Source organism: Mercenaria mercenaria, chromosome 7 (assembly GCF_021730395.1).
Source record: "Mercenaria mercenaria strain notata chromosome 7, MADL_Memer_1, whole genome shotgun sequence".
NCBI lineage: Eukaryota > Metazoa > Mollusca > Bivalvia > Venerida > Veneridae > Mercenaria > Mercenaria mercenaria.
Genome location: NC_069367.1, coordinates 20,661,212 through 20,686,193, shown reverse-complemented (window position 1 = coordinate 20,686,193; position 24,982 = coordinate 20,661,212). Strand labels below are relative to the sequence as shown.

At 34.1% G+C, this 24,982-nt stretch overlaps 1 protein-coding gene across 3 annotated transcripts in view; it reads left to right on the top strand.

Moving 5' to 3' along the window:
• Positions 1-13,019: 13,019 nt before the first annotated feature.
• The window catches only part of LOC123554780 (uncharacterized), a 37,497-nt gene continuing 25,534 nt past the window's right edge, over positions 13,020-24,982 (top strand). The window contains exons 1-4 of one of the 3 annotated variants that reach the window (XM_045345126.2): positions 13,020-13,149; positions 13,476-13,946; positions 20,106-20,158; positions 22,302-22,385. In XM_045345126.2, the coding sequence (XP_045201061.1) occupies positions 13,867-13,946; positions 20,106-20,158; positions 22,302-22,385 (217 nt within the window). In that variant the 5' untranslated portion in view covers positions 13,020-13,149; positions 13,476-13,866. The remainder of the gene's footprint in view (positions 13,150-13,475; positions 13,947-20,105; positions 20,159-22,301; positions 22,386-24,982) is intronic. The other 2 variants (XM_045345124.2, XM_045345125.2) reach the window with 2 other exon arrangements.

Below are 24,982 nucleotides of genomic sequence, written 5' to 3'. Positions count from 1 at the left end.
TCCCTTACATTACAGTGTGTTTATTATGTAGGGCAACCTCCCTTACATTATAGTCTTTTTATTATGTAGGGCAACCTCCCTTACATTATAGTGTATTTATTAGGAAAAGCAACCTCCCTTACTTTAAAGTGCGTTTATTCTGAAGAGCAACCTCCCTTACATTATAGTCTTTTTATTATGTGGGCAACCTCCGTTACATTAAAGTGTATTTATTAGGAAAAGCATCCTCCCTTATATTACAGTGTGTTTGTTTTGAAGAGCAACCTCCCTTACATAAAAGTGTGTTTATCATAAAGGGCAACCTCCCTTACATTAAAGTGTGTTGATCATAAAGGGCAACCACCCTTACATTATAGTGTATTTATCATAAAGGGCAACCGCCCTTACATTATAGTGTATTTTTTAGGGAAAGCAACCTCCCTTACATTAAAGTGTGTTTATTATGAAGAGCAACCTCCCTTATATTATAGTCTTTTTATTATGTAGGGCAACCTCCCTTACATTAAAGTGTATTTATTAGGAAAAGCAACCTCCCTTATATTACAGTGTGTTAATTTTGAAGAGCAACCTCCCTTACATAAAAGTGTGTTTATCATAAAGGGCAACCTCCCTTACATTAAAGTGTGTTTATCATGAAGAGCAACCTCCCTTACATTAAAGTGCGTTCATTATGAAGAGCAACCTCCCTTACATTATAGTCTTTTTATTATGTAGGGCAACCTCCCTTACATTAAAGTGTATTTATTAGGAAAAGCAACCTCCCTTATATTACAGTGTGTTAATTTTGAAGAGCAACCTCCCTTACATAAAAATGTGTTTATCATAAAGGGCAACCTCCCTTACATTAAAGTGTGTTTATCATACAGGGCAAACGCTCTTACATTATAGTCTATTTATCAAAAAGGGCAACCGCCCTTACGATAAAGTGTATTTATTAGGAAATGCAACCTCCCTTACATTAAAGTGTGTTTATCGTTGAGAGCAACCTCCCTTACATTATAGTCTTTTTATTATGTAGGGCAACCTCCCTTACATTACAATCTTTTCATTATGTAGGGAAACCTCCCTTACATTAAACTGTGTTTATCATAAAGGGCAACTTCCCTTACATTATAGTGTGTTTATTATGAAGAGCAACCTCCCTTACATTATAGTCTTTTAATTATGTAGGGCAACCTCCCTTACATTAAAGTGTGTTTATCATAAAGGGCAACCTCCCTTACATTACAGTGTGTTTATTATGAAGAGCAACCTCCCTTACATTATAGTGTGTTTATTATGAAGAGCAACCTCCCTTACATTATAGTGTGTTTATTATGAAGAACAACCTCCCTTACATTATGAAGAGGAACCTCCTTTACATCATAGTGTGTTTATTATGAAGAGCAACCTCCCTTACATTATAGTGTGTTTATTATGAAGGGCAACCTCCCTTACATCACATCGGGTTTATTATGAAGAGGAACCTCCTTTACCATATAGTGTGTTTATTATGTAGGGCAACCTCCCTTATATTACAGTGTGTTTATTATGAACATCAACCTCCCTTACATTGCAGTGTGTTTATTATGAACAGCAACCTCCCTTACATTATAGTCTTTTTTATTATGAAGGGCAACCTTCCTTACATTACAGAGGGTTTATTATGAACAGCAATCTCCCTAACATTATAGTGTGTTTATTATGAAGAGCAACCTCCCTTACATAACAGTGGGTTTATTATGAAGAGGAACCTCCCTTACATTATAGTGTGTTTATTATGTCGGGCAACCTCCCTTACATAACAGTGGGTTTTTGTTATGAAGAGCATCCTCCCTTACATTACAGTGGGTTTATTATGAAGAGCAACCTCCCTTACATTACAGTGGGTTTATTATGAAGGGCAACCTCCCTTACATTAAAGTGTGTTTATCATAAAGGGCAATAGCCCTTACATTATAGTGTATATATCATGAAGTGCAACCGCCCTTACATTATAGTATACTTATCATAAAGGGCAACCGCCCTTACATTATAGTGTATTTATTAGGAAAGGCAATCTCCCTTACATTAAAGTGCGTTTATTATGAAGGGCAACCTCCCTTACATTACAGTGTTTTTATTATGTGGGCAACCTCCCTTACATTAAAGTGTATTTATTAGGAAAAGCAACCTCCCTTACATTAAAGTGTGTTTATCATAAAGGGCAACCTCCCTTACATTAAAGTGTGTTTATCATAAAGGCAACCTCCCTTACATTAAAGTGTGTTTATCATAAAGGGCAACCTCCCTTACATTAAAGTGTTTTTATTATGTGGGCAACCTCCCTTACATTAAAGTGTATTTATTAGGAAAAGCAACCTCCCTTACATTAAAGTGTGTTGATCATAAAGGGCAACCTCCCTTACATTAAAGTGTGTTTATCATAAAGGGCAACCTCTCTTACATTAAAGTGTGTTTATCATAAAGGGCAACCTCCCTTACATTACAGTGTGTTGATTATGAAGAGCAATCTCCCTTACATTATAGTCTTTTTATTATGTAGGGGAATCTGCCTTACATTAAAGTGTGTTTATCAAAAAGATCAACCTCCCTTATATTAAAGTGTGTTTATCATAAAGAGCAACCTCCCTTACATTACAATCTTTCTATTATTTAGGGCTATCTCCCTTACATTAAAGTGTGTTTATCATAAAGGGCAACCTCCCTTACATAAAAGTGTGTTTATCATAAAGGGCAACCGCCCTTACATTATAGTGTATTTATCATAAAGGGCAACCGCCCTTACATTATAGTGTATTTATTAGGAAAAGCAACCTCTCTTACATTAAAGTGTGTTTATCATAAAGGGCAACCTCCCTTACATTACAGTGTGTTTATTATGAAGAGCAATCTCCCTTACATTATAGTCTTTTTATTATGTAGGGCAATCTCCCTTACATTAAAGTGTGTTTATCAAAAAGGGCAACCTCCCGTACATTAAAGTGTGTTTATCATGAAGAGCAACCTCCCTTACATTTCAATCTTTTTATTATATAGGGCAACCTCCCTTACATTAAAGTGTGTTTATCATAAAGGGCAACCTCCCTTACATTACAGTGTGTTTATTATGAAGAGCAACCTTTCTTACAAAATAGTCTTTTAATTATGTAGGGCAACCTCCCTTACATTATAGTGTATTTATTAGGAAAAGCAACCTCCCTTACATTAAAGTGTGTTTATTATGTAGGGCAACCACCCTAACATTATAGTGTGTTTATTATGAAGAGCAACCTCCCTTACATTATAGTGTGTTTATTATGAAGAGCAACCTCCCTTACATTACAGTGTGTTTATTATGTAGGGCAACCTTCCTTACATTACAGTGTTTTTATTATGAAAAGCAACCTCCCTTACATTACAGTGTATTTATTATGAAAAGCAACCACCCAAACATTATAGTGTGTTTATTATGAAGAGCAACCTCCCTTACATTATAGTGTGTTTATTATGAAAAGCAACCTCCCTTACATTACAGAGGGTTTATTATGAAGAGGAACCTCCTTTACATTATAGTGTGTTTATTATGAAGAGCAACCTCCCTTATATTATACTCTTTTTATTATGTAGGGCAACCTCCCTTACATTAAAGTGTATTTATTAGGAAAAGCAATCTCCCTTATATTACAGTGTGTAAGTTTTTTAAAGAGCAACCTCCCTTACATAAAAGTGCGTTTATCATAAAGGGCAACCTCCCTTACATTGCAGTGTGTTTATTATGAAGAACAACCTCCCTTACATTATAGTCTTTTTTATTATGAAGAGCAACCTCCCTTACATTACAGTGTGTTTATTATGAAGAGCAACCTCCTTTACATTACAGTGGGTTTATTATAAAGAGGAACCTCTCTTACATTATAGTGTGTTTGTTATGTAGGACAACCTCCCTTACATTATAGTGTGTTTATTATGAAGAGCAACCTCCCTTACATTATAGTGTGTTTATTATGAAAAGCAGCCTCCCTTACATTATAGTCTTTTTTATCATAAAGAGCAACCTCCGTTACATTATAGTCTTTTATTATGAAGGGCAGCCTTTCTTACATTATAGTGTGTTTATTATGAAGAGCAACCTCCCTTACATTACAGTGCGTTTATTATGAAAAGCAACCTCCCTTATATTATAGTCTTTTATTATGAAGGGCAGCCTTTCTTACATTATAGTGTGTTTATTATGAAGGGCAACCTCCCTTACATTGCAGTATGTTTATTATGAAGAGCAACCTCCCTTACATTATAGTGTGTTTATTATGAAGAGCAACCTCCCTTACATTATAGTCTTTTTTATCATAAAGAGCAACCTCCCTTACATTATAGTCTTTTTTATTATGAAGAGCAACCTCCCTTACATTGCAGTGTGTTTATTATGAACAGCAACCTCCCTTACATTATAGTGTGTTTATTATGAAGAGCAACCTCCCTTACATTATAGTCTTTTTTATCATAAAGAGCAACCTCCCTTATATTATAGTCTTTTATTATGAAGGGCAGCCTTTCTTACATTATAGTGTGTTTATTATGAAGAGCAACCTCCCTTACATTACAGTGCGTTTATTATGAAAAGCAACCTCCCTTATATTATAGTCTTTTATTATGAAGGGCAGCCTTTCTTACATTATAGTGTGTTTATTATGTAGGGCAACCTCCCTTACATTGCAGTGTGTTTATTATGAAGAGCAACCTCCCTTACATTATAGTGTGTTTATTATGAAGAGCAACCTCCCTTACATTATAGTCTTTTTTATTATGAAGGGCAGCCTTTCTTACATTATTGTCTTTTATTATGAAGGGCAACATCCCTTACAGTATTACAGTATTTTATTATTTTTATTATGAAGGACGAGCTGCCTTACATTATAATATTTTTATTATGAAGGGTAACCTCCCTTACATTGTAGTCTTTTTTATAATGAAGGGCAGCCTTTCTTACATTATAGTCTTTTATTATGAAGGGCAACATCCCTTACAGTATTACAGTATTTTATTATTTTTATTATGAAGGACGAGCTGCCTTACATTATAATATTTTTATTATGAAAAGCAACCTCCCTTACATTATAGTATTTTTATAGTGAAGGTCAATATCCCTTACATAATAGTGTGTTTATGATGAAGAGAAACCTCCCTTACATAACAGTGTTTTATGATGAAGAGCAACCTCCCTTACATTATAGTCTTTTTTATTATGAAGAGCAACCTCCCTTACATTATAGTATTTTTATTATGAAGGGCAACCTCCCTTACATAATAGTGCGTTTATGATGAAGAACAACCTCCCTTACATTATAGTCTTTTTTTATTATGAAGAACAACCTCCCTTACATTATAGTCGTTTTTATTATGAAGAGCAACCTCCCTTACAAAATAGTATTTTATTATGAAGGGCAATATCCCTTACGTTATAGTATTTTTATTATGAAGGGCAATCTGCCTTACATTATAGTATTTTATTATGAAGGGCAACATCCCTTACAGTGAAGTATTTTTTATGAAGAGCAGAATATTACATTTATCTTAAAGACATTCGGTCTATACATTTAATGATTAAATAAGTATTAATTATTAGCCCTTAAACACAGCATTTGCCTCGTCCAATAATACAAAGGCCTCCTCTATTACAGTGCCAATATCTTTATAAGTCAACGGCCCCGGGCCGAAAAGTGATATAGATATAAAGCCCGCATTTTAAGGAATTTGATTGGCTTATTAGACAGTGCAAAGAAATAATATAGATTCGCAGCTGGAAGTTCGGAAACGGGCAGCCATTTTACTTTTAAACTGAGTCTTATAGTTTTGAGTTTTAAATTCATAGTTTTAGCGTACTAAAAAACAACACCCGATTTAGTGGCTTGTAACCGATGCGTGCTACATTTACAACGTAAACTTTTCACCAAATCATACACGTAAGTGTTTATTCACTTTGGTCAATGCGGAAGTCTGGAAAATATATTAACAAGTAGGCTTCTTTTAAAAAAGAAACCTAGGAGAGGTCCAGTGTTGCTCCTTTTAAAGTTCTATCAGAGACATAGATAACAAGATAACAATTGTTATCTATGTCTCTAGTTAATAGATTGTACTATAGAAGGAAAACAGTTTCCCTGTTGCAGGTTACTGTGAACTATTAGGGGGTCATAGTCACTGTGACCATGACCTAATGACATCAAAACCAATAAGTCATCTTCAGGTTATGATCAATCTCCGCCAATCAGAGGACTGTAGGCCCAAGCATTTCCTAGTTACTGAATTTCATTTAAAAATGTTAAAAAGCTGCCACTATAATAATTGTACACTGAACTTGGCCCTGGTGTTACTTATACCTTAACGATATGCTAACAGATTAACATTACTGACTGGTCGTGAAAACTCCAAGCCTATGGCAGCGACCTATGTAGAACGTAAGTAATCCCTGTGTGTGTTCAACTTAAGGTCGTATCATTCAATTTTAGACACAGATATTGGATCCGCTTTGACTGGTGATGGACATTCTGACAATTGGTTCAGATTATAATCTTTCTAGCGAAGGCAAGTTTATTCCTCTGTTATCTATATTTTCAATTCATTGTAAGTATTTATAGTTGTCCTACTAAATGACAAATATCTAATGAATACAATTTAGACATATACATGGCATTGAAACTTATTTAAAGAAATTTAACCTTGTCGTTGTTACTTAAGTGTAGGTTGTAAATGGGAAAGAAATATTGTGCGGACAAACTTATATTTTAATAAACTATTATTAACTCGAATTATTTTTTTTTATATAAATGTACGCATAAAGTGCGCACAACTGCACTTATACAGTTACTTACGTTTTACCATATGTTTTAATAGGAGTCAAAATAGCTTTACTGCGATATAAAATGTTTACAATTTTACTCGAAACAGGCAGACATGAGGCAAATACAAGACAGAGCAACTGGAAACAGGCAGACCTGAGGCAAATACAAGACACAGCAACTGGAAACAGGCAGACCTGAGGCAAATACAAGACAGAGCAACTGGAAACAGGCAGACCTGAGGCAAATACAAGACAGAGCAACTGGAAACAGGCAGACCTGAGGCAAATACAAGACAGAGCAACTGGAAACAGGCAGACATGAGGCAAATACAAGACAGAGCAAAGCGTCGCCTGTTAGAAAATGTGACAATACTGGGTGGAAGAGATATGTAACTAGAAAGTAGGAGTTTACAATTACCATCCATGTCCGTAGAGGCCCAGATTGGCACTACGCGATACAAGACAGTATTGGTCCTGGAACCGTCACAGATCATGCTCCTGATGGTGAATAAAAAATAACAACACTGAGTCTGGGTACGGGGAGACGTTTCACACCCGCTATAAGGTACTTAATTTATTTAAAGTACTGCTGTTGTCACAGTGATAGTTAAGAAAATCTATAAGAAGATCCTCTTGATGCTAGCATACAGCAAAGAAAAATAATAGCAGATTCGAATCACGACAGGCAATGAAATATGCATGATTTCTCACACGCCCCCTAGCACAAGCTGAAGCGGAACTCTATTATACAGAGTAAATGAACACAATGATTCCAAATAACCAGAAATATAAAGCCTTTTAAGTTCATCTAAATTTAATTTTTTCTTCTTACTTTTTTGAAATTTAGTCAACTATATATATAACTGACAAATGTGCAAATTTTTGTAATAATTCATATTACATATATTAGATATTTTCTATTAAATGCGCATCTGCACTCATAATTATTACACCAATGGTATTAATTTGTTCTTCAGCCTGAGTGAAATGTCGTCGTTAAAGAACGTTTATGACATTTCACGTCGCCGAAGTGAAATAAATCTGTTACATAATTTGGGACTATTTATTTATTTATTTATTTATTTATACATTTATTTATTATAGTTTCTTCGCTGTACAGTACATCAATATGCAACATAGGTCATAGAAACATTAGTATAATAATAATTAGTGCAATGTCATTCATATATGAATTATAAGAAACTGAGATAAAATTGACTTCTACTATAAAAAGCCAGACATAATTTTAAAACATACTCATATTTACTATTACCGGTATTACCAATAAAATTCTATATTTACTATCTAAAATCTAGGAATTAGGCTTATTAGTACTAAAGCAGTACCAAAGTTTAAAACAGTCTTTTTAACAATGAAAAGGAGATGGAACAATTGTTTACAGACTGTCCTAAATATCTACATTTGTACATATAAGACCATAATGTCAGTGTTAATTATACAGCTATTAAAAACCTATCTGTTTTAAAATATATGTTTTACTACAAATATATTTTATCAAGAACTGTTCGTAAGACAGCAAGCTCAACCTTTCTCAGTGAATAAGAGCTTTGTCCGCAAAAGAAACACTTCAAAAAACTTTAACCAAAACATTCTATGTTAAAAGGGGGACATGCACAACCCTGTCAAAATCCAAAATCAAATCTATCCCCCCCCCCCACCCCCTTGATGTAGACTGACAACAGATAACCATTTCAAGTTGCAAGTCTTTTATGAAACTTAAACTAAACAATTATATTTAAAAAGGGCATAAACCCTATCAAAATTGGAACCAGAGTTATACGGATTATTTCTCCAGGCATAGAGCTTGATAGTAAATAATTATTTTAAGGTTCAAGTCAAAAGCTTTGATAATAATAGAGATGTAAACAAACGTTGACTAAAGAAAGTTCTAACTTAAAAGGGACATAACTGTGTCACAACTCAAAACCAAAGCCATGGGGATTGCTGTGTTCAAACCATGGTCCTAGTCTTCTCGAAATAGTTTAGACAATGATATCCAGAAAAGATACATTTATAAGTGCCTACGTATATGCTCAAACTGGTTTTGCAGTCACATACGTGAAGGAAAGTTTGACAATATTATGTATACGCGAGGCGCAACATTATTCCCGATGATTTTTGTCAATTACGTTCCCATAAGCAAGATTTGGAGCAATAAATGTGATATTCGCTACTGTAATACAATTGATTTATCATTAGAAACGTCAGATGTCCTTAAATAAGGCACATGAGATAACAAACTGGCAATTTTGTAGATTTCAAACTATTGTTTTTTTTTTTTTTAGTTTTTGTGATAATAGGGTCGAATCATGAATTTCAAACTAGATATTTCGCACGTATGATGTTTTATCATATTTATGCCGAATAGCATTTTGCTTTTTGCGACAACATTCGTAATTGTGTGATACTGAGCAAATATATCACTTCACCTGCCTGAATTTCGTCTTTTTTACACGCGCAACACATTATCGCCGGACGTCGCGCAACCAAATTTAAGCCTATTCCCAGCGGGAATTGTATTGCACGTTTACCACTTGTGTAACGTTAAATTTGACATCGGCCTAAAATAACGGAGTAGACGGAAAACTACCGAACAGTCTCGACAGCCGATTTACCTGGCTTCTGTGGTGATTTTCGCGAGAGGTCTAATTTTCCCACATGGTGGACGTAATTGTAACGTCATGAGTAGCGTAATACAGTGTAAATGAAATGATACTGTAATTATCATTCGCCAGAGACCTTATCGACACGGTCACAAGGCCTCTGCGTCAATGAAGACAGTTTGGGGTTTCTTTTTAACATAGAATACACATAGCATATTGAATTATATCTCGTTGTCAGAATTATTGACTGGATATTGAATATTGAATTTGCAGCGAGAAAGAAAAAAAAAGCAAAAATATAAACACAAATTAGAAAATGAGAAAAAAAAACAAAAACGTTTCAGTATTAGAATGTCGAGTGATATAAATGTCCAACAATAATAACATTTTATTTCCCTCCGATCTTTTCCATGTTTCGCCTTGGTTGTTTAACTGAACAAAAAAAAAACTGAATGAAACAGAAACTGACACTTAATGTTGAATGAAATACACGAGTAGATTCACTTAAAGTATATAATGAATCAAGTGCACCTTTACGTCAACGTTCTTTCCTAGTATAGTTACCAAATATGGTTTTAAGGCAAATCCTTGTTTATACGATAATGTTACTTCAATATATATCATAACATTACTTAATTTGATTATCATAATAATATTATATTATTTCATTGAGTTATGATATATAGTAATACAACTTTATATGTTCGCTTCAAAAGTCACCGCAGTAGCTGCAGAAAATGGATAGTAGAATAATTGTGTCTTCACTCACCTTTTTCTAATCCATAGGGATCACAGAGAGCATTCAATGCCGGTGTATCACAGACTTCCACTTGGGCCAAGGCTATATGATTGAACCCTGGATGACCTTTTACTAAGAATTTTAAATTATTCTAATTTGCCTAAAATGATGTCCGCCATGGATATAAAAGGAAACAACAACCCCTTAATCTTATCAGGCCAATTTTGAAATAGTTTCCATTGTTCCTTGGATGGTCCTCTCCAATGGATTTTTTAAATCCTTTTTCGATTCGACAAAAAGCGCAACCACTAGGGGACGTATTAAATATATATACAATATAGTCGGCAATACAAAAATTTGCTCGTCGGAAACAGTGAACCAAATTTTGAAATGATAACACTGATCATATTTTTGATGACCCTTTACCAAGATTGCTCAGTCAAAATATGTTCGCCAGTTTACCTAAATGTATATAAGTTGGAACTTTAAAATCTCTAGTTGACAACAACTTCTTGACTTTAACTGTTGATCCTGTTTTTGTTATAATGTTACGGGAATGTTATTCGAGGAGTTTTCATCATATTCCAGTTGTAGAAAAGAAAACATAGCCGTTAATCTGATTTTAAAATAACTTAACAAGAACGGTCCGTGCTTGTTAAAAGCCATTTTGTTTTGTAACTGTAATGAATCTTCCTTATATGGCTCAATGAAAACCGTCGAAAAGATAGCCTGCAGAAATGTTTTTTCTTATCTTATCATGACACTCTTGTAGTTAGCCTCAAACGTTGTCTAAATAAGATCTTTTCGGAAACGGTTTTTCTCAAGACAATTTTTCAACTAAATAGTTTTTTTTTTCCAAACATGATTGTGTTACTATTGCGGTACTTTTGAGAACATTTCGACAAAAACGGCATAGAAATTCTTTGTTGATTGCATGATTACCAGGGCGTACCATTTCTAAAATTTACAAAGAAATGATATTACGGAAAATATTCCGATAGAAAAATTGAATCAGTCGTTATTTCAAGTATTTTCCCGAATCATGTATAAAATCAATATAACCATAAGGAAGTTGGTTACGTATTTTAATTTTCCCTTTATCGTAGTATTTACACAATAAGAATACCATATGATGGGTTATTTTTGCCGATGTAAACGTTTAGGAGGAAAAACATGGTTATACTTAATATGAGATTTATTTTTAAGGATTCAATTAGACAAGTAAAGAAGTAAAAGCACTATTTACAGCCCTAAAAAATATTCACGTAATAAAATAAACCCTTTACAAACAGTTAAGATGTATATGCTATACAATATGCCCTTGATGCAATAAAGTGCAGGTTTAATGAAGATAATGATAATGAACACAGATAAAACTGACGGGAGGAAAACCCCAGATGCCCCTCATTGTGTTATTTCATCACCTGGGTAGAACCACCGACCGTTCGTAAGCCAGTTGGATGGCTTCTTCGCATGAAAAATTGAATGCCTCATGAAAAGAAATTAAGGCTCACAAGATAACAACACAGGCTCTCTTGCTTTTGCACAATTACTGGATTACTTTGATTAGAGAGACATTAAATTACATTGGACATTAATGGAAATGAAGTATTCTGAGAGTATAGAAATTTCGTCGCTGAATTGCAATACGACAACTTTAGCGGCCACTCTGACAGTTGTGTTAAGAATGCTCAATATCCCGATACGCAGTTTTGGTGGACATACCTGGGAATGGTTTCAGTACTTCTGTTGTTTACGCGAGCTTAAGCGATGGTTTGTTGGGATCTATAGCACTACGCACTTCGGTGCATGCTGTTTTTATTTCATAGATAAGATCATACAAATTATGCACGTTTGGGAACTGTCTATCTGGCCGATGCACACAAGCTGCCTCAAGAAGGCTTGCAAGAGTAAGCGGTCAAAAACAAAATTCATGTTGATCATAATCAAAGCCAAGAATGATTGAATTCAACTTTGAAGAACGATGGAGGAATAATTGATATAACGAGAACACACAGAGCTTTGACTAGATGGTATTCGTCATACAACCTGAGGTGACTAAGTGTATGTACAAAGTCAATGACGAAGAATACTTGTGCACATGGAAACATCAAAGAGCAGACAAGCGGTGGACAAATAAGCTTAAGAATTAGTTCTAAGTATGTTACAAAAATATAATACTGTTGATCCACATTTGCTAGGTGAAAGTTTGCTGAATGTAGTAACTAAAGTCATTGCCACTGACACTATAGAATTGTCTGTCCTGAAATTAAGCCGATATCATAAGTTCAGCTGTGTGATACAACAAAAAAGAACCACCCATCTGCATTTGCTGTATTGTACATCGCTGATAAAGCATTAAAGTCAACAGCTGAAAGCGTCTGATGGTCAGTTCATGCTTCCGTAGAATCAACATTTATTACACGTCATTTTGAAAATATTTCTGATATGTCTAGGTCTGCAGCTCTCAAATACGGAAATGTTTTACATCCGAGGCTTATACTGACACTTTTAGACAACATCAAAAAGGATCTTTTGAACGATTTGCCGAAGTTCCAAAAATCTCCATTATATACCCTTGCTCCGTTACGGATCACTATGGAATTTGTGAAATATTTTTTCATGGATGAAAAGCTGACATGTCGTGATAAAGCCCGGGCATTTTCAACTCGTTAGAAAATGCTGAAAATTGATACCTCATTAGCAAAAAATAAATACATGTAGTAATAAAAGAAGTCCACGCGCATATATTTAGGCGCTTGAACCATGGCTATTGACCAATACAAATGTGACTTTCGCTGTGTACTTTCATTTTCTTTACTTCCGGAAAAAGCTGAAGGTCATCCGACGTCATTTTCTGTGTAGTCAAAAACGTGTATGCCTTGCGAGATTACATCAAATACGGAGAATATGGAGATCAATGAAAAGAGAGGTGCCGTCGGCGGATCTGACGTATTGAGTAATAAAGACAATGAACAGCCTCGTAAAAGGTGAGCAATTACTTACATCGTTATGAAGTTTTTCGCACATTTTATTTATTGTAAACAATTTCAACCGTAAGAATCAAAATTTTTATTATCAGTATAAAAACCAGTATCATTGTTCTCTTTTTCAAGTCAGATATTTTAAAGCATTTAAATGGTAGTTTGAATTTTAAATGTTATAAATGTGCTTAATTCAACTGAAGAATGTATGTAAGTATCATTGACAATTTTCATTGTTTTTACCAAAAGAGCAATGAGACTAAGTAGTAAGATTATCTGTATCTATATGTTTCTGGTAAATTTCACAAATGCTTTAAACTCAAAATTTTCAGAAAATAATAGAATGGTTTCCGGGTCAGATTTTACATGCAAAGTGAAGAATAGTTCTCTTTCTAAACAGCGTAATATACAGTGTTTGATTAACCTATAGTTGCACCAGAACGGAAAATATAACCCAGGCGGAAGCAAAGTAAGGAAAAGGCTCATACATTCCGGATATAACTTAATTTGTCAGTAACCATGATCACAAACAATTAAAGTATCACGGAAATAGAAAAAAATCATTTCTGATATGTCAATAAACGGTAGACAATAAAAGAACTTCAGATTCTTGGACATAAACAAATCTAAACGAAATATATTCAATGGAATGAGATAAATCAAACCCAAAAGGTTCAAAGGTTCGTTTAAAAAGAAATTTGTATAACATCAAACACGGAGAATATGGAGATCAATGAAAAGAGAGGTGCCGTCGGCGGATCTGACGTATTGGGTAATAAAGACAATGAACGGTCTCGTAAAAGGTGAGCAATTACTTACATCGTTATGAAGTTTTTTGCACATTTCAAGTTTTCAAACAAGTATCAGTTGCTGCAGGCCTGTAAATTGGCATAAGTAATTTTATTGTGAATGCATGGCATAGATTTATTTTGATGGGAAGTCATTGTATATGTTTGGTCATAAGACGCCGAATATGTATCTTTTTCAAAATTTATTTGCCATTTTTAATGCAACATATTACTTTAACATTTCAAGAAATATTTTGATAATGCTATTGCTATTAAGCAGTGCAATAAAAATTGCAGTCAAAATATGGTTAAAATATTTTTGCTTATAATTTCAAAACTGCTACATAAATTATTTTGGTTAAACAGTATTTTTTTATTTATTTATTTACTAGTGAACTACATATGAGGAAAATATATATATGGTCTGAAAACAAGTCTGTATAAATTAGTTTCCTCGATTGTGAAAAGTTAAATGGCGTTGATCAGAAATGGAAGTATGTGAGTGTGCGGCATATATTTATAATACTAATATATCATGAGATTTCGAACTGAGAAAGATTAAAGAAAATAAATAAAATTTGTTGCAATCAACAATCATCCTAAGACCAGAGTCCACAATTCGACAATCCAAAAATTATTATAAGCGTACAAGTTGTGAAAACATGACATTGTTTTCAGATTGGCTTAAGATTTTGGAACTATAAATAACAGTTTAAAAGGTTGTATGGCACGGTAAGTTTGAAAAGATTTTTTGACTATGTGCGGTAAAGAAGACATGCTAGTAGAAAATAATAGTCGTTGTTTCAATCTCTCCATATATGCAAGGCGGGCTATTTATTCCAAGAAACTACGATTTTGACGGTGAGAGCCGGGAAGGTTTGTCCTATTCTGCTCTCAATAAGAAATTACGAATATGCACTGTGACAATACACATAAGGTTTACACTTGAATTGGTTTTTTAAATGCTCGGGTAGCGCGTTCCAATCGCGGATGACAGAAGGAAGGAACGATGCATGTGCATATGTTTCAAAGGAATCCTATTTATGTTCCATAATGCATATCGAGTTTGTATGTTTATCGGGATTAAGTCTGATAGATAACTTGGAGTAAGATGATTTTTTTCATCGTGTAAAAGGTAATAACCCTGTGTTTCTCATTTAAGCTCGTCGAAGAGGTTATTGCATATTTTTGTAGAAATTATTTTAATATTAGCAAATTCCTGTATCTGCGGAAACGTCCTGTTGCCAAAACAGGAATTAGGAGTTTGAAAAGCCCTTATTAATTAGGAGTTATTAAACCTTCTCAAGAGTTAGGAATACCTGATAAGGATATATAAAGTCCTAATTAGGAGTTACTAAACCTATTAAGGACATATAAAGTCCTAATTAGGAGTTACAAAGTCCTATTTATTAGAACCTAAAAGTCCTAATAAGGAGTTACATTTGTATAAAATCTTTATTAGGAGTTATAAAGTCCATAATCAGGGGTTAAAAGACGTACTGAGGAGTGATAGCTCTAATTAGTAGTTACTAAAACCAAATTTTGCACCTAATTAGGAGTTATAGAACGTTATGATTTGACACCCAGACGCTTCAGTACATTACTTCCCTTTGAGTACCTTAGAAAACATTAATTTCAGTAGTATTGTCGAGTATCGATACATATTCGGCAAATATGAATACATAGAGGATGTTAGTCTGTGGCGAGTTGTAACCCTGTAGATTTTTTCCCTATATTTTGAAAAGTTATGTTTTTTATGAAAGCTTATGTGATGCTATTAAAGAATTCCATTGGTAACATTATTTTTCGGCCATCAGTGTGGCAGCAATCTTGAATTTCAAAATGGCTGCTATATTTCAGTAAGTATGCCCAAGTCTAGCCTTCAACTAAACCTGTTTTTCTGACTAAAACATGGAAATTTATATTTTCTAATGGTAATGGTCTAATGGTAAAGGCTTGTATTTATAAGGTTTCTTTAAAGTTTTAATCAAGTATTGAGTTTTTATACATGAAAAACATAATTTTCAAATGCAATTATATGTAGAAAATCGTCATTTTATACATCTAATTCTTAACTGGTAAAATGTGGTCATTCTTTAAAAGAAATAGTATATTTATCCAATTACATGCTTAAGACATTCAACTTAAACATAGTATCAATTATTTAAAGACATGGTATTTATGAATAGAAAAATACAGGGTGTAGCAAAAGTCCCTGCTGCAATGAATACCTATACACAAATATGGTGATGAAATTAGAGTTGTTATCTGATTTTCCTTTCATTTAAACATTATCACTTAAACTAGAACACTTTTTACATGTAAGAGAACAGCTTTTCCTAAATCTAATACTGGAAGCCTGCTACAAATAAAATATGACAGTGTTATAAATTGGGATACTGTTGTAGAAGGCAACATGAATAGCATTAGCAGTTTCGAATTTCTTTACGTATAATAATAAGATATGACTTTAATAAACTGTCTGCAGCTTTACACAAACAAGCATTGTTAATAGCCGAATTTCAGCATATGAACTTGTTGGTGTAACATGTGTGCACCTAAATTTGGATCTAAATGAGCATATCTGTATGAAATATTACGAATTCCATCCCCACCCATTTCCCTCACACACTCACTGTATTTGACAACTCTTTCATTCTAACTGGAGCTGTTATAGTCCCTGATATCTTTATGAATTATAAATAGGTGTTCTTTTGTGATTTGATGATTACAGTCACATTTTATCCATTATCTTCAGACAACTGAGTATTAACAGTCGCGAAAAGAGAACTTAAGTATTACAATCGCCCAACGAATGAGTCCTAAACAACGCCTTATTATAACAATTTCTTGAAGAAAAAATGCATGTGCTATGACCACTTAATTATATACATGTAAACATTTCTTCAACAAAGCCAGCTTAATGGCTTGCCAACAGTAGATATGGCAATAACATTGTTAGGCCTTAGTAAGCTTGTAGGGGAATTAATCTTCGAATTTGCTTTCTTTCTGCATTGTATTTACCAGTGTGATATAACTATTTCTTGAAATGTCGACTAACTGAATGAGACTAGAGTTGAATATACAAAAGAAAATGCCGCAGATCAAATCTGAAGTGCCTTTTCTTCCTTGACCTCTTGTGATATCAAGAAATGGTAAACAATTACATCTGAAAGGTGTCTTTAGAATTTTGTGAAATTCCTGAGATTAGGAAAAGTTTTACTACACATGCTGATATGTATAAATATTGTCATTTCTAGCTAAAAATGACTCTGGTTGAGCATTATCGAGTTTTACACTGGTACTTCACTTTATTCTCCCAAATCCAACGCCACTGATCCTATTTTATAATCATATTTCATTCATCTTGGTCCAGTAAATGTTGAACTTTTACTACATTTTAAAAGTATGTAATTGACATACCAATTGAAAACACAGTTATATGTAAATAATTGACTATATGTATTAAATATTTGAAACCATTAATGCAAGAATAGCAAGAGAAATATCTTTCTACTTATGTAGAACCTTAATTTAAAAAATCGTAATAAACTCATTGAATAACACTTTACATTGCACAGAAATGTAAAAGTTCTATACAGAAATGTTTTATTTTTGACAATCTAACTGGCCATCTAGTACAGTTAACAAAGTAGTATCTCCATAGCCAAGTGGAGAAGGATGTTGGTATCAAATCACTTGACCATTGTCTCTGAGGGTTCGAGTCCTGCTTTGGTCATCATGTGAGTCATTCAGCCTGCTTGTGGTAGGTCAGCGATTCTAACAGGTGCCCACCTATGCCCGAAATAATGCTCAGAAGCGCACATGAATCTTCGTCAATAATTACAGTTAGAAAATTGCCATATATCCTGTACTGTGTCAATGTGATGTAAAACTTTAAACATATGTGTACAACATATTTTGATTCGATTTTCTTCAAGAACTTGGCCATGAAGTTTTGTTTTCTTCAAGGGTTTATGTCCAACCAAAACAATTTAGGAATATGGCAATTTGTAAAGGAAGGCCCAGGCGCCCGCTATTATAAGAATTTGTAGATGCCTGGGTAGAACCAATAATCTTCGGTAAACCGGTTGTATTGCTAATGTGCCTGAAAGAATTTTGCGTCACTTGAAAGATTTAAACCTCACATAGGTGATGGCAAAGTGATTTGAAAGTCAACGGTAAAGGAATGCCTTTTAGCCACTCAGTCATGAATTGCTCTGAGATTGCTACCATTTAATAAAAGAATAACACCACAAAATGAACATTTGAGAATGATAACAACCATGTATCTTAAAATTACTTCCTGGTAATTCCTAGTTATTTTATTTAAGTTAAAAGTTTTAGCCTAAAGCATTGTATATTATAAACGGGCTTCAAAATGGAGAAAAATAGGTACAATGTGAATGTTCATTCTAAAATATGTGGATATCTCTCTCACATTTTGTAATTATCTCGCTTTTTATTAAACGAAAAAAGATAAATACTGATAATAACACACACAGAGTACCTGGACTTATTTAATGTAATAAATGCAATCGGTTCACAGATAATTGAATAATGTCAATAATACAGGGTGCCAAGAAGCAAATGCACATTTTTGCTTTTTACCTCCCTTTACTTTGTCTTTATAATGTTATCGATATGCTTTAAACTGTAAAGATTAACTTCAAAGATATATAGTATGGTTGATATAGACATATTCTGTATAAAGGAATATCTTTTGTTAATGTCATATCTGTATTTTGAAGATATTGCAAATAATACTAAATTTATAAATTTACAAGCGATTTATCTCACTTTAAGCACAAATAAATCCATTTTAAAAACACAAGATAGAATTAAATGTTCCATTTAAACTTGTTTAATACACTCTAGCATTTATGTAACATACAAAGTGCATACAGTACATTTTAAAGAAAATTAATTGGTAAGAAATTGGAAAATAGCATAATTAAAGGCGGACATTTTGAAATCAAGATGGCCGCCAAAATAATGATGATAAAAAATATTACCAATGGATTTTGAGAAGCTGGATTTTTTATAAACTTTGAAAAAAACACAACTTCATAAAATATAGCAAAAAAGTCACAAACTCATATTTCAGACAATTCAGCACAGACTATTTTTCTATATACCTGTATTTTAATCATTTAATAAATAACGTTTATTTAGGGCAGAATATATTAAAAGTAAACGTAATACAAAAAGGCACTGCCTCAATTGGGAATCGATCCGGCTTAACTCATCCCATAACATCTACCTTTAAAATGATACGGAATCGGTGCTGTCATTAGACATTTTGGAATAAAAACAACACTGCATATATTTGTACTGATGTGCAAGACGTTGCGGTTCGGACAAGTTATATGGACGCTTATTATGCGCATTCCAAAATATCCGAAGTCAGACGCTCTGTGCACGTGCCGGAATGACACATTTTTTAATTCGATAGTATATATCTCATTCTGTATATCGCATGTTACCGTGGAGGGGTCGATCCCGATTTTCGTCGCTAAAATTGGTAGGATCGATTCCCTATAACCGAAAGTCGTCTAAATGAACTATTAGAATTGTCAATTACTAGTATTTATACCACTGTTTCAAGACGCGAATTAAGTAATAGAAAGAGCATTGAAACTCGAGGGTAAACGATTTGTACGAGGGGGCATAGCCCCCGAGTAAAAATCGTTTACCCGAGAGTTTTAATGTTCTTTCTGTTTTGTATCATAGCCATCCATATATGGTAGTTTTAGGCGTTCCACATTGCCATATACAGCAGTTCAAGTGAGTACTTAAAATCCTTGCTTTACAAATGTGTAAAGCCCAAGTAAAATAAACCAATGCGAGAGCAGAAAATCAATAAACTACACTTCGCTGTCTACTGTTCCAGACATGCTGGCATACTTTCCAATCCAACAGTGCGGTAACTAGCGTGGGGTATTAAATACTTGCACACTCTTAGTTACCGCACCCTGTACTCAGTGTATACGATTTACATGCACCAAATTTGTTAAGAAAAAGCACCGAGCTATGATACAATTAGAGTATAATCCACTGCTGTATTTCAATAAATAAAGGATTAAAAAGCTGCACATTCCCTGCTATGTATAGATACTTTATATATAGATAAGTGTAATTAAGGCTGTTATAACGTCCTTGTGTTTGTTTCAGCCGCACAGCAATTAGTCAACCAAATTTTCTGAACCCGCATCCGCCGCGAAAAGGTATACTGCTCGTTTTTCATACTGTGTCATCTCATCTTAAAGACTATGTAGGTAACTATTTCTTCTTCTCTCCATCTTCTCTTTCTTCTTCTGTCTATTACTGTGAATCTATATTTTCCATGACAAGTATTCCAGTATTTGACATGCTTTACATGCATAACCTACTATATACATAAATTATTAGAATCAGAATATAATCAGAATATATTTGTATCGAATGACAGAAAATGACAGGAAGCTCCACCATAGTTAGGTAATTCTGAATGTATTGCCAATGCCAATGTCGGTGTCATTTAGAGGTCATAATGTGAAAAAATGTAAATATAAATTGTTTTATATTGAATAAGATATCAAATATTTCAGATAATTCCTTAAAGTACCACTGTGATGTCTCTTGTCTATTAATTGCAGGAAACCAGATTGCTTTTAATCAAACTTTACTCAGATTTATTTGAATTGTTGATCTGTTTATAAGAATAATCATGTAGGTTAAACTCTTATTCAGTAGGGATAGCGCAGATTACGGATCGCGGTATCGCGAGTTCGATTTCCGGGCGGGCCGAATGTTCTCCGTGACGATTTGATAAAAAGACATTGTGTCTGGAATCATTCGTCCTCCACCTCTGATTCATGTGGGGAATTTGGCAGTTACTTGTGGAGAACAGGTTTGTACTGGTACAGAATCCAGGAACAATGATTAAGTTAACTGCCCGCCGTTACATAACTGAAATACTGTTGAAAAAGGCGTTAAACTCCCAAAAACAAACAAACAAACTCTTTTTTTAATCGATTGTTAAAGGCGCTCGCTACAGTTTTTCCGGACGGGTCGATATTTACCCCAACACCGTGCCAATTTGGTTGTGTTTCTAGGCCTAACTAAACTAAAGGAACCGGCGTGGGAGCAATCTGGTCTAGTCGCGTAATGGCTGCCAGGTATTTGAACACTAATTTTTCACTTGGCATGGCAACAGAGGTCTAAATTGAGGCTAGTTTTTGTTTAAATTTCATTGTGGATGTATTGTTGACATTTTGGTAGGAAAAATTGGAGAGCAGGTTGTATTTGGTGAAGTCAAGCTCAATTTTAGTATGAGTAGTACTTCCAGGTCACAGCAGTGTGATTTTGTTGTCAGTTTACAGTAAGTAAATGTGACCAGAGAAATCTCTCTTAGAAGATACATGACCCCTACTTTTCTCTTCATTTTATATCAGTTTTATCATAACTCTTTAAAATGAGGTAAGGATTTGTTCTCTGAAATGGGTCTAGCTATGTTTGGTAGCTCTTTGAAAAAGGTCAGTTTTATGTAGAATATATAGGGAAAACTATTTAGGCTATTGTGACCTCTAATCGATGTAGCTCACTGCAGAGTTGGAGCGGTCTTCTGCGCATGCCCGGGAGTGATTATCTAATGTCGCGTACTGCAAAAATTCTCAAATTATTGTATGTTCGCATACATTTAATGTATAATATTTATAATATACAAACTAGAGGTTAGGGTAAGTATCATCATGGTTACAAAATATATACATTTAAAGTACTTTAAGCTCAAATTGCTTCAGTACGACATATACTGGAGTCTGTAATTTATACCGGCGCTTTGATTCTGCATTGAGTCACAGCTGTTTCTAATCCCGTACCGTACCCATACCGTACATCCGTATTCGTAAACTATAGGTTTTGTTCGGAGAAAGGCGGAAACTTTTATCGTTCTATGACATCAAAATGCTTCAGAAACACCTTAAAATCCGCTTATTAAGAAATCTGCCGTTTTATAATTTGATATATCTCTAAGTCATTTGCTCAAAATTTATTATTGAGAAAAAAAATAACGAAACTGTAGCGAGCGTCCTTTAATGGCTTGTGCTTGGACAAATATGTGTTCCGTGTTTATCCTATCATGTCTATTGTTCTGTGGCATTGTACTTGTGGTGTGATTATTGAGTTAAGAATGTGATAAACTATTATGGTTACATTTTATTTATCTATTCGTTTTTCTTTATAATTCTGCGTATTCAGTACTATCGTTACATCATAATTTTATATTTATCTACATTGCTTAAAAGGAAAGAAAAGAGTAGCATTGTCTCTTTTGAGTGTTAGGTAACCCTATATTTCCGTTTGCAACAGGATGTGTTTTTTTTCCAGAGGATATTGTGAAACAGGACATCAAGTTGATATTAAAAGGCAAGGCGTACTGGAACAATGTCGTACAAGAGGAACTTGACAGAAGTAGGTGCCATTTTAAATCGTAATTATCTTTAATTACCTCATCCAATTAAGTTCCTTCTGTTGTAATCTTCACGGTCCAAACTTAAGAAACTTTGTTTAATGACTCTACCTTTTGAAATAATAATGTTCTCTCAGCATTATAAAAAGCGCATTCGGATAATATTTTAACTGTCCTAAGAACTGAAGTTAGTCCTGATCTTAAACTGTTTTGGTACACATGTGTACTTTCAATATTCATCTATGAATTGTTATATATTCTGTTCCTTTTTGATCATGGAGTGCATTAAATTTAAGTTAAAGACACGTTGAAATTCCACGAATACCAGATTTTCAAACTTTGCATCACACCAACAGGTTCAGTTTAGAAAAGGGCCATGTCACGGGTATGAAACATTGCCTGCGGCACAAAATGTGCCGCACTGAAATGAAGGCATCGTGCTTCCGACGGCGCAGGCATTGCGCAGAATGTTTCCAAAAAGAACGAACACGATGAGTAAAATTGAATGTTTTTGGTTATTGTCTTTTTACAGTAAAACCTTTTTAGAAATCGGGGAATGCAGCGGGATGTAGTTGTATCTTGCCGACAAATCCATGCCCAGTTTGTGAAGAAAAATGTAATATTGTTATTTTGCGCGTGTTTTTCATCGGATGCGGTAACGTGAAAATTACAAAAGCAGTGAATATTCAAGAGTCATTTCACCTCTTGCTAAAAAAGGAATGTTGTATTTTCATATAATTATATTATATAAAGACATGACATCTGATTGATTGAGATGAAATACATGTCAAGGAAAAGGCATATCTCCTCGTTCTGCCGACTTTTCAGTCCAGTGCCGCAGGCATCTCGTTGGTGCCGCAGCCTTCATGAGGGGCGCAGTCATCTTGAATACTATTGTAGTCAGTAGTACGTATATTTCGACCAACCTACATGTATTGAAGTACAAAAAATATCAATAACAATGTTGTTCGTCCAGTTATTGTGTAAGGCAAATCTTCTCAATCCTAACTTTGTAATATCAAAAGCTACTTTAAGAAGTTTGCAATATTCTTCTCAAAGTTGTAAGTGGGGGGGTGGGGGAGGGGGGTATACTGGTGTCTGTCTGTCCGTCTGTCCGTAGACGCAATCTTGTGCGCACCATCTCTCCTTATCCCCTTGAAACTTCACACAAGTGATCAGTACCAACAGTAGTTGTGCACGGGGCATGTTAGGTTCTTTTAGAAAAACAATTTGCAGAGTTATGGGACTTTGTTTTTTTTTTGTTACTATACTATATACATAGACACAATCTTGTGCACACCATCTCTCCTCATCCCCTTGACACAATTTAATGAAACTTCACACAAGTAATCAGTACCAACAGTAGTTGTGCATGGGGCATGTTAGGTTCTTTCAGCGACAAAAATTGCAGAGTTATGGGACTTTGTTTCTTGTTAACATACTATGTACATACAGTCTGCATATGCAATCTTGTGCGTGCCTAATCTACCAAACCCTTGCACACAATTTAATGAAACTTCACACAAGTGATCAGTACCAACCCTAGCTGTGCATGGTGCATGTTACATTATTTTAGATAAATATTCTGCATAGTTATGTTTTTTGTTACTATACTGTATACATACAGTCTATATACATACAGTCCACATAATTATGCAATCTTGTGTGGGTCAAATTGCAATGTACTGTGTCAATGCATGCGGGGGGGGGGGGGGTACATTCATCACCTTTAGTGATAGCTCTAGTTTTGTATCGAATTGGGATTATTTTCTCCTAAAATAACAATATTCAATTACAAAACATTCCAATTTGTAACAAATATTGATGCTTAGTTTAAGGCAAGATATGAAAACTATCACTGGAGCACAGAAACTGTCATAACTTTTGTCATTTTTCAACCAATTTTGATGTTTTTGTTTCAGCATCGAGACTTTTTCTTTACAGTTTGGGCGTACTAAATAAATAAAAAATGGCGAAAATCGCTGTTCTGGCGTTCCGAAGTTAAGAAACGCAAAAAGACAAAAAATAAAACAAACAAAAATATAAAAAAAAAATTGTAAAAACATGAAACTTCTCTCGTCCATCTCGCGCCATGTTTTTCTGTAACAGTATATCAGCACCAAATTCACTGTTAAGTCAAGATATTTAGATACAATTGAAGAATATTTAAAACGATACTGTTCCTAAGTTTTGTGTGGAAAAGAAACAATGAAGTTGAGATATTTCGAAAAAGTACTTTTGCAAAAATTATCCAAATGTCTTTGTCCAAAATGGTTAACTTGATCGAATTATTTCTGAAATTCTACAAAAATATTCATGTGTTTTACTCAATCTTTCACGGTCGTTCAAATATGATTTAGGTCTGTGCACTGACTGTACACATAAAGTTAACGTCTGACCTTAAGGAAAAAAAATCTTTTTCCTTTTAATTCACTGAATGCATGTACATCCATCTGAAAATATAATATAAACAGGATATTTAACAATCGATAACTTCATTGCTTCTTTTCCAAACAAAACTTGGGAACAGGATCGCTTTTAGTGAAGTTTCGTGTTTTTACGTCTTTTGTCTTTTTTCGTTCCTTTTCTTCGGAAAGCC